The 14,664-nt window shown below is 42.5% G+C and overlaps 1 protein-coding gene across 1 annotated transcript in view; it reads left to right on the top strand.

The window, feature by feature from the left end:
• Window positions 1-14,664, top strand: part of ERFL (ETS repressor factor like) — a 423,602-nt gene that overhangs the window by 172,826 nt on the left and 236,112 nt on the right. Inside the window, exon 2 of the mRNA XM_044079423.1 lies at window positions 3,492-3,726. Coding sequence (XP_043935358.1) covers window positions 3,492-3,726 — 235 coding nt within the window. The remainder of the gene's footprint in view (window positions 1-3,491; window positions 3,727-14,664) is intronic.

The following is a 14,664-nucleotide window of genomic DNA, read 5'->3' as shown; positions in this document are numbered from 1 at the left end:
AATGTCATGATACTTTATAGTGCCAACTATAGTCAGACAGGGAGCGGTAAGCCAGCAGTCAATAATATCATGATACATTATAGTGCTGCCTATAGTCACACAGGGAGTGGTAAGCCAGCAGTGAATAATGTCATGATACATTATAGTGCTACCTCTAGTCACACTGGGAGTGGTAAGCCAGCAGTGAATAATGTCATGATACATTATAGTGCTGCCTGTCGTCACACAGGGAGTGGTAAGCTAGCAGTGAATAATGTCATGATTCATTATAGTTCTGCCTGTAGTCACACCAGGAGCAGTAAGCCAGCAGTGAATAATGTCATGATACATTATAGTGCTACCTCTAGTCACACTGGGAGTGGTAAGCCAGCAGTGAATAATATCATGATACATTATAGTGCTGCCTATAGTCACACAGGTAGCGATAAGCCAGCAGTGAATAATGTCATGATACACTATAGTGCTGCCTATAGTCAAACAGAGAGGTAAGCCAGCAGTGAATAACGTCTTGATACATTATAGTGCAGCCTATAGTCACACAGGGAGCGGTAAGCCAGCAGTGAATAATGTAATGCTACATTATAGGGCTGCCTATAGTCACAAAGGGAGCGGTAAGCCAGCAGTGAAAAATGTCATGGTACATTATAGTCCTGCCTACAGTCACCCAGGTAGTGGTAAGCCAGTAGTTAATGATGTCATGATACATTATACTGCCACCTATTGTCACACAGAGAGCAGTAAGCCAGGAGTGAATAATGTCATTCTACATTATAGTGCCGCCTAGAGTCACACAGGGAGCGGTAAGCCTGCAGTGAATAATGTCATGTTACAGGGAGCGGTAAGCCAGCAGTGAATAATGTCTTGATACATTACAGTGCTGCCTATAGTCACCCAGGGAGCAGTAAGCCAGTAGTGAATAATGTCATGATACATTATATTGACACCTATAGTCAACCAGGGAGCGGTAAGCCAGTAGTGAATAATGTCATGATACATTATAGTGCTGCCTATACTCACACAGGGAGCGGTATCCCAGCAGTGAATAATGTCATGATACATTATAATGCTGCCTCTAGTTACACAAGGAGTGGTAAGACAGCAGTGAATAATGTCATGATACATTATAGTGCTGCCAATAGTCACACAGGGAGAGGTAAGCCAGCAGAGAATAATGTCATGCTACATTATAGTGCTACGTATAGTCAGACAGGGAGCGGTAAGCCAGTAGTGAATAATGTCATGAAACATTATAGTGCCTCCTATAGTCACCAAGGGAACGGTAAGCCAGTTGTGAATAATGTCATGATACATTATCGTGCCACCTATAGTCACACAGGGAGCAGTAAGCCAGCAGTGAATAATGTAATGCTACATTATAGTGCTGCCTATAGTCACACAGGGAGCGGTAAGCCAGCAGTGAATAATGTCATGATACATTTTAGTGCTGACTATAGTCACCCAGGGAGCGGTAAGCCAGTAGTGAATAATGTCATGATTCATTATAGTGCTGCCTATAGTCACACAGGAGCGGTAAGCCAGTAGTGAATAATGTCATGATATATCATCGTGCTGCCTATAGTCAGACAAGGAGCGGTAAGCCAGTAGTGAATAATGTCATGATTCATTATAATGTTGCCTATAGTCACACAGGAAGCAATAAGCCAGCAGTGAATAATGTCATGATACATTATAGTGCCACCTACAGTCACAGTGGTAAGCCAGCAGTGAATAATGTCATGATACATTATAGTGCCGCCTGTAGTCACCCAGCGAACGGTAAGTCAACATTGAATAATGTCATGATACATTATAGTGCCGCCTATACTCACACAGGGAGATGTAAGCAGCAGTGAATAATGTCATGATACATTATAGTGCTGCCTATAGTCACACAGGGAGCGGTAAGCCAGCAGTGAATAATGTCATGATACATTATAGTGCCGCCTATAGTCACACAGGGAGCGGTAAGCCAGCAGTGACTGATGCCATGATGCATTATAGTGCTGCCTATAGTCACGCAGGGAGCGGTAAGCAAATAGTGAATAATGTCATGATACATTATAGTGCCGCCTATAGTCACCCAGGGAGCAGTAAGCCAGTAGTGAATAATGTCAGGATACATTATAGTGCTGCCTATACTCACACAGGGAGCGGTAAGCCAACAGTGAATAATGTCATGATGCATTATAGTGCTGCCTATAGTCATACAGGGAGCAGTAAGCCAGCAGTGAATAATGTCATGATACATTATAGTGCTGCCTATAGTCACACAGGGAGCGGTAAGCCAGCAGTGAATAATGTCATGATACATTATAGTGCTGCCTTTAGTCAGCCAGGGAGCAGTAAGCCAGTAGTGAATAATGTCATGATACATTATAGTGCCACCTATAGTCACCAAGGGAGCGGTAAGCCAGTAGTGAATAATGTCATGATGCATTATAGTGCAGCCTATAGTCACACAGGGAGCAGTAAGCCAGCAGTGAATAATGTAATGCTACATTATAGGGCTGCCTATAGTCACACAGGGAGCGGTAAGCCAGCAGTGAATAATGTCATGATACATTATAGTGCTGCCTATAGTCACACAGGGAGCGGTAAGCCAGCAGTGAATAATGTCATGATACATTATAGTCCCGCCTATAGTCACACAGGGAGCGGTAAGCCAGCAGTAAATAATGTCATGATGCATTATAGTGCTGCCTATAGTCATACAGGGAGCAGTAAGCCAGCAGTGAATAATGTCATGATACATTATAGTGCTGCCTATAGTCACACAGGGAGCGGTAAGCCAGCAGTGAATAATGTCATGATACATTATAGTGCTGCCTTTAGTCAGCCAGGGAGCAGTAAGCCAGTAGTGAATAATGTCATGATACATTATAGTGCCACCTATAGTCACCAAGGGAGCGGTAAGCCAGTAGTGAATAATGTCACGTTGCATTATATTGCAGCCTATAGTCACACAGGGAGCGGTAAGCCAGCAGTGACTGATGTCATGATACATTATAGTGCTGCCTATAGTCACGCAGGGAGCGGTAAGCAAATACACACAAGTAGTGAATAATGTCATACCTCTTCTGAAGTACATGGTATACTTCAGGATATACAATTTACCCCTTAATAAATATTCCAGGTTTATTCCTAAGTCCATCTTCCCCACCTCATAATTGTAAGTGCTCATTTTATTATCCAGATGTTTTATGTGTGTTAAAGATATGTAAATCAGGGACAAAACAGTGAAAAATGGGACATATTTTTTGATTTTCAAAATCTGAAGTTTGTCATTTGGTCATGGTAAATTAAACCTTAATTAATGGCTTCATTTGTTGTTTGTATGTTTGTATGTATGTATGTATGTATGTATTTATTTTTATTTTTTACCTTTTAGCTTTGATATGCAGTGTGAAATTTCATAATGTCAACTATTGCAAATGTTTTTCGCATCAGTTTTCACTCTTTCCATCCTTTTCCCTTTTCTTCCTTTTTCTCAGGGTTTGCTTTCCCAGACTGGGCCTACAAGCCAGAGTCAAGTCCAGGGTCACGGCAGATTCAGCTATGGCATTTTATCTTGGAACTGCTACAGAAGGAAGAATATCAGAATGTTATTGCCTGGCAGGGGGATTATGGCGAGTTTGTCATTAAGGATCCAGATGAGGTGGCTCGCTTGTGGGGAATCCGAAAATGCAAACCACACATGAACTATGACAAACTCAGCAGGGCTCTCAGGTAGAGTATGTAACACCCTCTGTTAAGTACAGTATGTAACACACCATCAGGTGAAGCATATATCATATAGGTAGGTATAGTATACCGCACATAGTCAAGTATAGTAGATTCTGGATAGTCCCATAGTAAAGGACAGCACATACCACATACTCTCACAGTAATGCATAAGATATGCCACATACTCTGAGAGTAAAATATAATATACGACACATACTCTCACAGTAACATATAATATATGCCATACACTCTCATAATAAAGTAAGTGTACACCACACACTCTCACAGTAACATATAATATGTATATGCAACACACTGTCATGGTAATATATATATATATATATATATATATATATATATATATATATATATATATATATATATACACCACACACTCTCCACACTCTCACAGAATATGCCATATACTTTCATAGTAAAGTACCATAAGTACACACTCTCACAGTAACATATATTCTCCATATTCTGAGACTAAAATATATAGCACACCCTGTCAAAGTAATATATAATATATGCCACACATTCTCAAAGTAAGATATAGACTATGCCTTTAAATTGCAAGCGGATAGGAGTGTTGACATCACTTACTTTGCACGTAGACATAAGGTTAAGTGAATGGTCTAATTAATAATTATTTGAAAGCAAAGAGACGTTAAGTATATATAATATGTTTGCTTATATATTCATTTGTGTTTATGGCCTGAAGAAGCCACAGTACGTGGTGAAAGCATTAACCTGTAATTAAAAGTTTTACTAAAATATATGCTGATTGGAGCCGTGCTTCCTATCACCGTTTTTTCTATTATTGCCGTTTTTTGCTGGTTCCAATGGTGTTCGTTTGCCAGCTGGTTGTTTCTTTTCATTCTAATGTATAATATATACACAACACTCTCCCATATCTGTGACACTCCAGTAAAACAAGTACACATATTATAAGTGCAGATCTGTGAGAAAGTGAGAGAGAAGAGAGAGAGAGAGAGAGAGAATGAAAATGACAACATGGGCTTTAGAAGCTTACTGTACAAAGAACAGCAACATATTAGCAAAAAATCTGTTTTCTTTATTTTGCCATTTCTTTGGGATGTCTACCCTAATTTTCAACAATATATGTCCCCCAGTAGAAGTTTAAAGAAATGAAGGTGGAGTTATCACATATCAGCTGACATACTGCCTTCTTCTGTTCTGGTTACTTTTGTTTTGTGATAGTACAGCTTATATTGTTGTATTTGGAAGGGGGTTGAAGGAGGTGAAGAACTCCCAGTTGTGGGGCCCATATAATTTCTACAAGATGTCAGCCTGTTTCCCTACTAGTGAACAAAGATTGAACTCTAGAGCATCAGATGGAGGTTCAACCTGCCGATGAGCGGAGTTCTCCTATAGGAAATAATTTTTGGTGAGTTCTGCTGGCAACTGGGCCCTTTCTGGGGATTTTTCCCACTATCATTTGGTGCAACCATGGACTTGGTATACATAAGTTTGACGGGGAGCTTGCACACCACATCGGGGGATGCAGGGAGGCTTACCCTCCTACAAAAAAAAAAAATAAAGTGATTTTTTTTCAGTCAGCTTTTTTGGCAACTACCAATCCCTGGTGCAGTGAGTTTAATCCACTCATAGAGGAACTATGCCAGCCAACCCTTGTTACTGATGGAGTGATTGTCTAGCACTCTGACCCCGGGATTCATGAAGCTCGGCGCAAGGCCGGCATTAGGCTTGCATCGACCGTGTGCCGTGAATATAGTGCAGTAGCGCCAAATGCATATTAATGATGGCGCGCTGCCGCCACAGCCACGTGCATAGGAAAGGAGCGCGAGTGCATAGGGCATGTCGAAGTGCCGCACAGAGGCATTGAAATGTCAGCTGTCGACGTGCAGCCTAAAATGCTTGCATATAACAATTTGCAAACAATAGTAATCACATCTGTCAGTGTCCGTGGATACTGAAACGTATGCAAAGCATGCAAGACAGTTCCTGCGAACACAAAATGAAGAAGCAAACACAAATGCACGGTAGGGAATAACGGGTCCCCATCCCTCGGACAAATGACATTGAAAACCGTGTGCCCGTAGTCCAACGCAGTGTAGATAGTTATACCAAGTGGAAGTGAAACGCATCATATGTTAGTGCGCCACCAATAGGTATGTCCAGCCCAATGGTCAGGGTCACCAGCTGACCCATATTGTGAGGGAGGGTACACAACTGGGCAGATGTGTCCATAACAAAAAACATGATAAATGTCAATATCTAGCAACCGTATGACCGAATTATATCCCACAACGCATGTAATAGTCACATGCAATAGGTATGTCCGTATTTCACATACCATATGTGACAGGAAATAGAATAAGCATGTAAATGAAACAGAAGGAGCATATAAACTGCTACAACAATAAGGCAACATGTAGGCTGAAAGGAACAGTATTATCCATAGCGTTGGCTGTGGGTACGTGTTGTCCAGTACAATTGGATATGTGTCTGGAATATATCCCATCCTGGACATAGGAAAAGGTGGCATCCAACCAATGATTAGAACAGTCGGCCAAAAATCCGCACATCTGCAGTCCAAGCTGAACTTGTCAGGATGTGTCACAGATATACGGGTATTACCAGGGTATACCAACCATGTCATGAAAGTTAAGTATGGGCGTGTACCTATGTGCGTGAGGTATAGCATGTGGAAGGTCAAACATGGCAGGGTAGTCCACACAACCATACAGGTACCTGACATATCTAGGGTACGCAGTGTGTTACCTTGACCGTGTCATGGGCCATCAACCAAAGCAGTGATGGATGGAATATGTGTGTGTGGGGGATGGGTAATGGTATAATCCTCAAAGGCGAGACTGTGTCGTATGCAGAATAGGTGAACCGGAGGTGTATGAGGGAGCAGCAGGTGAAGCAGAAAGAAACACAAAAACATGTATACACATCTGCAATACAACCAGACAGGCCATATTGTAGAACACAATCCCACAAACATATGAATATTAAAATGTGTGATACAAATGTACAGAAATGTCACCGGCACATACCCACAGATTGGTCCTGATGGAACTGGCCATATCAATGCAACACACCTGGATGCATAATGGACCTCCATCCCCTCCACAGCACACAACCCGCCCCCATACCTGAACGTCCACCAAATCCAGCCATACTTGGCCTACTAGTTAGGCACAGCCACATCTACACATAGTGACCACTACACATATGTAGTAGGTAGTGTCACCCTAGGCAGTTTCAGGATTGCAAACTATGTATCCCTTGCATGTAACCCCCAGCACATTTTCATAACGCCAGAAGAATGGTCGGTATCGGTCTTGTTATTATCGGTCTTGTTAAATTTTTGGATATCCCTCATGGGATAAGTAATCTGTGTAAACATTAGAATGGGTATGAAGACACGATGTCCAGTCCTGTAGACATCTGGACACAAGTTGGAATGTGCAGTAGTGGTGCACGAGACTGTCCAGCCCTAGATGGTCATGCAGAACCTACTACCCAGGATCAAACACCTGCTCGTGACACACGTGTCCCGACACGAATAAGCGAGAGAATATATTGCACACATTCGCATAGTGGCACATGGTATAAGGGTGATGAAGGCACTGACATAAACAGGATACCCCCTGATCCACTGTGTGAGGAACAATTAATGTGTGTGTAGGTGTGACCTGACCAACAATGATACAATGCCAAATGTCCTGTGATTGTAGGAAATAACTGTACCATACTGCATGTAACAGTTGCCTAAAGCGGTCATGTCAGGATAGAATAAACATAATTCGTACAAGAAACAGGCAAACAACAAAAGTGCTAAAGGTATAGGCTCACAGCTAGGAAACTAATGAATGTTCTAAACCTGCACTGACTGTGGCTATGTGTTGGCCTAAACAATCTGGTGTCCCCAGTAGGGTTACCATCTGTCCCACTTTGCGAGGGACAGTCCCTTTTTGGGCAGTGTCCTGACAAAAAATATTAAAAATGGCAAATGTCCTGAGATTGTAGAACATAATTATGTCCCATATGTTATGTAATAGTTGCATAAAATAATTATTTCTGTATGTAAAATACCTAAATGTTACAAGAAACAGAATAAGCAGCTAAACCGCTACAAGAATAAGCTTTTATTTAGGCAAATAAGTAAAGTTCTATCCTTTGTACTGACTGTAGGTATGTGTCGGCCTGTAAAATCTGATGTGTGTTCCAAAAATGTCCTATCTTGGCCATTTGAAAAGGTGGCAACCCTAGTCCCCAGAATATATCCCAACCTGTACATATGACAATGTCAATGCTACCAATGGTCAGAGCATTCGCACAATAACTGGCCAGCCTCTTAACCACTCACAAAGCCAGTGACCTTTGGAGGAAAGGTGTTGAATGAGAATGACTACTTACAACAATGAAGAGTAATAGACGCATTTAACTCAGGAAAATTAATATTATTACAAATCTGTCAACATGTTCCAAGTTAATAGTACTAATATGGTAGAAGTGTCGGTGATTGTCCCTGAGTTGTCATAGCCTTGTCCGTGTCACTGTAGAAAGGAGTCCCCAAGTATCACAGAGGTCCGTACACATAAGTACACCAACCAAATGTCACATCTGTTGACAGGACTATTGCATACCTGTAGTGAATTTAGAACTGATGTCCAGAATAATATTCATTGTATCTATAAATGAATGAAATAGTCAAATGGGAAGGGAAACACATGGAAACCCCCCACCCTGCATTATGTAGTGGAACCACTCCCCACCCTAAATTATGTAGTGCCAACCTAATAATGTGGTCAGAGGTGCCCAAACACCTGCGTCTGTAAACACAGGCAGAATGTTAAAATCTGGACTAACTCCATCCATGTGCTACTTCTGATATTTGAACAGTGCCAGATCAGTTTTAGTCACCAGTCGGGCGAGCCTAAACCCTGACCAGCACATGAACACCCTGACGATAAAACATGTGTATGTGCGAGGACTATAAGCGTAGGAGTTCTGAATATCCTTGGAGTGAGTAGACATGCAGCACGGGCCCAGAGGAGTAGGAAACAGGGAATGTCCTAAGTGTAGTACTGCGGTTTTCCCAGCAGGAGAATGGATGCCTACTGTGTAAGGGAAGTGGTGAGGCATATGTCAGAGTAGCTATGAACCATGGGTATACATATAAATGAGCCAGAACAACAATAGTATAGTGGTTAGAGCATCCACCTAACGTAAAGGAATTCCCAGTTCAAGTACGACTATAGCACATATTAATTGTGTAATGAATGCCTCTGTGCTGTAAAGCCAACATTTATACATGTAAAGGTGACCGCGTTCGCATGGGTCCGTTAACTGGATTCCATCAATCAAAGTGGTACTTCCATAAGGAATAAGGCACATGTAATCCCAAAGAAGTGCCAGTAAACATATGTAACTCAGAATAAGTAGATGCAAGTGCGCCTGCGCGAGTGTAAGCAGCTATTAGCATAGCAAATGTATGTTGTCTTGTACAGCTGTAACTTTTATATATATAGCTAGATAGATGTGTGTATAGATAAATATCCACAGACATAACAGAAATATGCAATTATATATCTACGTATATATCTATATATACATATATATATATATATATATATATACGTATATACATATATATGTATATATATATATATATATATATATATATATATATATATATATATATATATATATATAGATATGTAAGGAATGCCGAAAGACGAAAGCAAACATGAGGGTTGTGAAGGGAATCTAGAGCAAGTAAGGAATTATAAATTGCTTGCAGCATATGTTAGATAAAGCTGCACAAGTGTGAGTAGAGCACCGCTCTTCACACCAGAGGCAGGGTTATACCAGTGGCCATAACATCGTTGAAGTGCTACATCAACATTGTAAACAGACGGAATGTAGTACATGTTACAACCACCTACACTTGTAACCCGCAAATCGTTCGTAATCCATAACACCAGGAAAGACACGTATGTGCAAATATGAATGGATGGTGAGCCTGTGAATACATGAGGTGGTACAAAATGTGTGTAGGGCCCCAACGCTCTGGAGAGGGCAATGTGTAAAGGTGTGCCATGGCTGCGATATCAGGTGTATAATGGCTGTTATGCGTGGAAACTCAACACGGGTGTGCTGGAGAAACTATGGATATGTGATTATGGACACAGGAGTGCTAGGGTATGTTGCGCCAGGTGCAATGGAACGGCCCGTGGAGGTCAGCTAGTACCTAGGTGCGATTCCCAGATAGAGCGTCGTTTATGTGGAGACATGCGTGAATGGGCGTATCGTTGTTGGACATTGTGCGTCAGGGCTGGCAGCCCGGCACGTAAAACCTATACGCCACCCATGAGCGGACCGGAGTTCTGCTGTGACAACCCCAAACCGGGAAAAGCAGAAAGATACAACTACATGAAGACATCAATATGTTGACGTACAATCACAGTAACACAAACACTTATTCTATCAACAGTAATAATATGAATGTGCACAGAAACAAACACAGTAGCAGGAATAATAGGCTGCGCATACGAGTAATAGGTCGAATGACACTGTATCACATCCCAGTTAGCAGCGGCACCCCAGACATGAAAAACATGCGACATCTGTCCGCTGTATAACGTGCAATATACTGATCATAAGTTCACCGGAGTGAAGTGTCGGTGTCATAATGACTAAGGCAATAGTATGCTGTTGAAGCAGAGATAAAACCCAATACGCATGTGTAAGTGTCCATGTCCAGGAAATGTATAGGTTAACGGACACACAGATGTATATATAGATAAAAACGTATATATATATATATATATATATATATATATATATATATATATATTAATTTATATACACACATATATATTTATACAGATATATATATACACACAAGGATATACTACGGATATATATAGATAGATATATATACACAAACAACAGGTATTGATATATATACACATACGCACAAAACAAAATATATATATATATCATTGTAGATATACACATGTACATAAATAGGTTACTTCACAGCAATTAGGGGTAACATATTTACAGCCCGGGCATATGTGACTGGGAGGTCCAATAAATAAACATTGTACCCCCCCACACCACCCAGCTAGGCCGGTCAGACATACAGACAGGCAATACAGATCAATACACTGCCACTGTCCAAAACACCGGTAGGAAAGTACCAGTGGGAGAGATCTGAAAGGTCTACACTTTAAACATGGATAATGGTGTCCCTTGCGGGACTCCAAAAATTCAGAGTATGTTTGAACCTGCTGACACTGATATGAGCAGGATGTAGGTGTACATGGAACAGTAGGTTGTGCAAGTGTGATAATACATGGGTTGACAAAATGTACGACATGTGTCCCGAGACGGGGAGAGTGGGCAATGTGTAGGGGTATGCTCATACCCCAGCTGCGCTCGCAGTAAGTATTTGTCATGACTGCTGTAGAGGAGTGCCAGGTAGGTGGACCATGGGTATGCAATAATAGGCTTAAGTGTGCAGGTGCTGGTTGGCAGAGATGTAGTAGGCCCACCCAGTGGAAGTCATTAATATCCCTATGTGGGCATAACATACGCCTACACCTCCCAAACCTGAAGAGCACATCTACTGGATAGTCTGTAAACCATCGGGGGAATACATAGAGACCAAATCAGTGCCGTGTACCCGATTAGCATGGACGTCCATAGTTATGTATCAGAATGTAACAAAGTCCAACTAAACACTTCCAGAACTAGTGATATTAGGTGAACAGGTGGCGGAATACAGGTAATGACAGATGACAACATGTATGAGTCATAAACAGCATGTACCTCGACAAACGTGAATGAATACATATGCTCTGTGATTGTAAATGTGTCTGGTTAATAGAACCAATCATCTAAATGTGTCCCACACGGTGTTATGCATTGTTCCTGATACAGTGTTCATTCACACCCAATGGTATGTGAGTTCTGCTAGTGACGGAAAGTGCATAATTTGCTGACCACCTTAGGTAGATGATAGCATAACAGATGAGGTTCAACACCCATACGCCTTCGAGGGACACACCCGTCTGGGTAGTTGTGTCCTGCAAAATGACAGTTATGGCACATGGCCTGTGAGTTTGGGAAAGGAGGCTATATAGTGTGTGTAGTGGTGTCAGAAATTAATTTGTTGTATCAGAAACAGCTACATGTAATAGGAAACAGTATTATCAATTATAATGCTACATGAATAACCTTAACGTATGCAAACCGTGGAAGTCGTCAGTTTACTACTGGCTGTGGGTATGTGTTGCCTTGACACATGTGATAGCTCTACATATAGGATCTATAGGGCCGCCACCATTCTGAATGGCCAAAGTGGAACCTGCTCCGTAGAAATGTCAGACGTACCAGGGCAGAACATACCTACAGCCATGCATAGTACAGAAATATACATATCGGCACAAATCAAAGCGTAGTCTAGCAGCAGTGAAGTTGCTTATGCTACTACATATAACATATCGACATGTCAGGTATACAAGACCTGTAACAAGCAACGAGTACAGACATGTACAACATGAGAATGTCCCCTAATCAGGACAGTTGCAATGGCTAGAGTATTGTCCATACCTCTCAACTGTCCCTGGATTTCAGGTACGTCCCTGAGTTTGACTGAAAGTTTAACTCTGTCCCTCTTAATCCCTCCTAAAATGAGTGACTTTTGAAGGAAAGGTGATGAATTACACTTAATGACTAATGACAATAAGTAAGAGTTATAAACTTCTTTTACTTCAGAAAATGTGTATTAAGTCATATTCTCTGATTCTGTCAATGTTTCAAGTTAATAGCACTACTTTTGTAAAAGTGTCCCTGATTGTCCCTGATTTTTTTCTTGACCTGTCCCTGATTCTGTAGAAATGTGTCCCCGATTGGTGGAGAGGTCTGGTATTGTCACATGAGATATGCCTAATGAGGGACTGTCCCATGCAAAGTGGGAAAGGTGTCACTCCTACAGTTTCCCGTCGTGCAATCTGAAAGGTGGAAAACGTACAGTAGGTATGCGGTAGCATGACTCGGTGGACAGCTGCGTTAACAAAATCATATTCACATGTCAGCATTGCAGAGTATCTGTTCCCATGTATCAGGCAGATGGGAGCAGATCGTATGAGGAACACGCATATAATATGATTACGTCACAGGACAGGCCACCGAGTCCGTACAGTCGAACGCCTGCCGTCGCCAAATGGTTACACATACCCAATACTGTAGTCATGTAGTCCGATGTAATACGCATCACAAGGGATCGCACACTCCCAGCGTGAGTGACAAATGTAAGCAGAAATGTCGGTGAGCGAGCGGCTGTAAGCATGTTTGTCTACCAGTATGCCAGTAGTGCACTGTCAAAGAAATGTGGAGTCTAAACAGGTATAAGGTGCTGTGACCAGGGGTCAGCAGTGCTTAACACTGTGCAAACCTACGCACAACTGCTCCCACCTGCTGGAATGTGCCTTACCCAGTCCGTATCCAAAGGCATTGGTCTGTCCGCAAACAAAGAACCGCCCTATTCACGTGTTGGTAGCAGCACCCTGCGCACATAGCTCATGTGAATTAACAATAGACCATGGCATATGTACAGACAATAGACCACAGACACACCATACAGCGCAGTCATCCAACAGTATAGCAATGTACTGGCAGATATGTCCAGACCACTGGTGCATGCATGCCTGGCTATCCTGTGTTTCAGTGTGTGAGCATGCCCAGTATGACTGTTATGCATGTTGTCGACCGACATTACCGTCATACCGTCATGTGGGTGAGCATGCCAAGTATGGTCAACTGTATCGCATGTGTCACATGCCCAGATAGTTAGTACTGTGCTGCTGACCCCTCCATTCTACACAGACAGGTGTCATGCTGTGTCTGCAGGGTAGATAATGGTCATGTGGCATTGACAGTTGCTACATGTCTGCATAGCATGGGGGGACATTCAACCACAACCACAGTCCTACACAGCACCGTGGGTGGTGCACATGACTCTCACATGTGTAGGTTTGATGGGGGGGGGCACAGCTGACAGTTGTACACATCTGCTGCTACTGTACTGGTATGCCAGGTACTCCATGACAGTGTGTGGATCTACCTAAATTGCTGGTTGGAGGGATACCAGTGTACGTCAGTTCCCAGCTTTAAATACCAGCACAGTGGTGTTGGACGTCCTAGCTTACACAACCTACATCAAACTGCCTGGCCTGCTGTAGTCTGTGTGTGTCTTAGGGGGTTGGGGTCATTCATTGGGCATATCCATAGGCCATTGTATATCATTTGACTGTATTGGTCCACATCTGTCCAGCTGCATGGAACGTGTGTGGGCTGTATGGACACACATGATGGTCAGCCCATAATCTGCAGTGGGTTAGGACACCCTGTGTACTACTGGCTACCACTGTGACCCCCGTATGTGCTACAGAGGTCATGGTGCCACTATGGATGTGTACTGTCTGCTGCCCTAACATTCGGCCACCACAGTCACTTGTATGCTCACATACATTCCATAGCAATGGGTAAATACACATTCTAATACAACTGCCAATTGTTAGGTCAATAGACATACCCTGGGTGTGTTCTGGACCTGAGGACAGTGCTGGAGGGCTGCCTATGTTGGATGCACACAGTGCACATCCTATACATGGCCAATCATAGGTAGTGTCATGTTTGGCATCCATTGTACTGTGTGCGGGTCAGAGAGGGGAAATCTGTGGATACCTACTGTGTCAGTGCATATGCCTTGTGTTGCCTCTTTTCCAAGGGCAGGTCATACTGTGCACGGGCTTTCACCGACTGTGCCCTGCTCAGGTAGTTCCTTCACCAAGTCACACTGTGCCTGTACAGGCCTTGGCAGTGGTGTTGGGCTGTGTGGCCCTGCCACATGCTGTTCCTGCTACAACT

Source organism: Protopterus annectens, chromosome 8.part0 (genome assembly GCF_019279795.1).
Source record: "Protopterus annectens isolate FY-2018-M chromosome 8.part0, PAN1.0, whole genome shotgun sequence".
Lineage (NCBI taxonomy): Eukaryota > Metazoa > Chordata > Ceratodontiformes > Protopteridae > Protopterus > Protopterus annectens.
The sequence above is the reverse complement of the archived record's forward strand: the minus strand, read 5'-3'. Positions and strand labels throughout refer to the sequence as shown.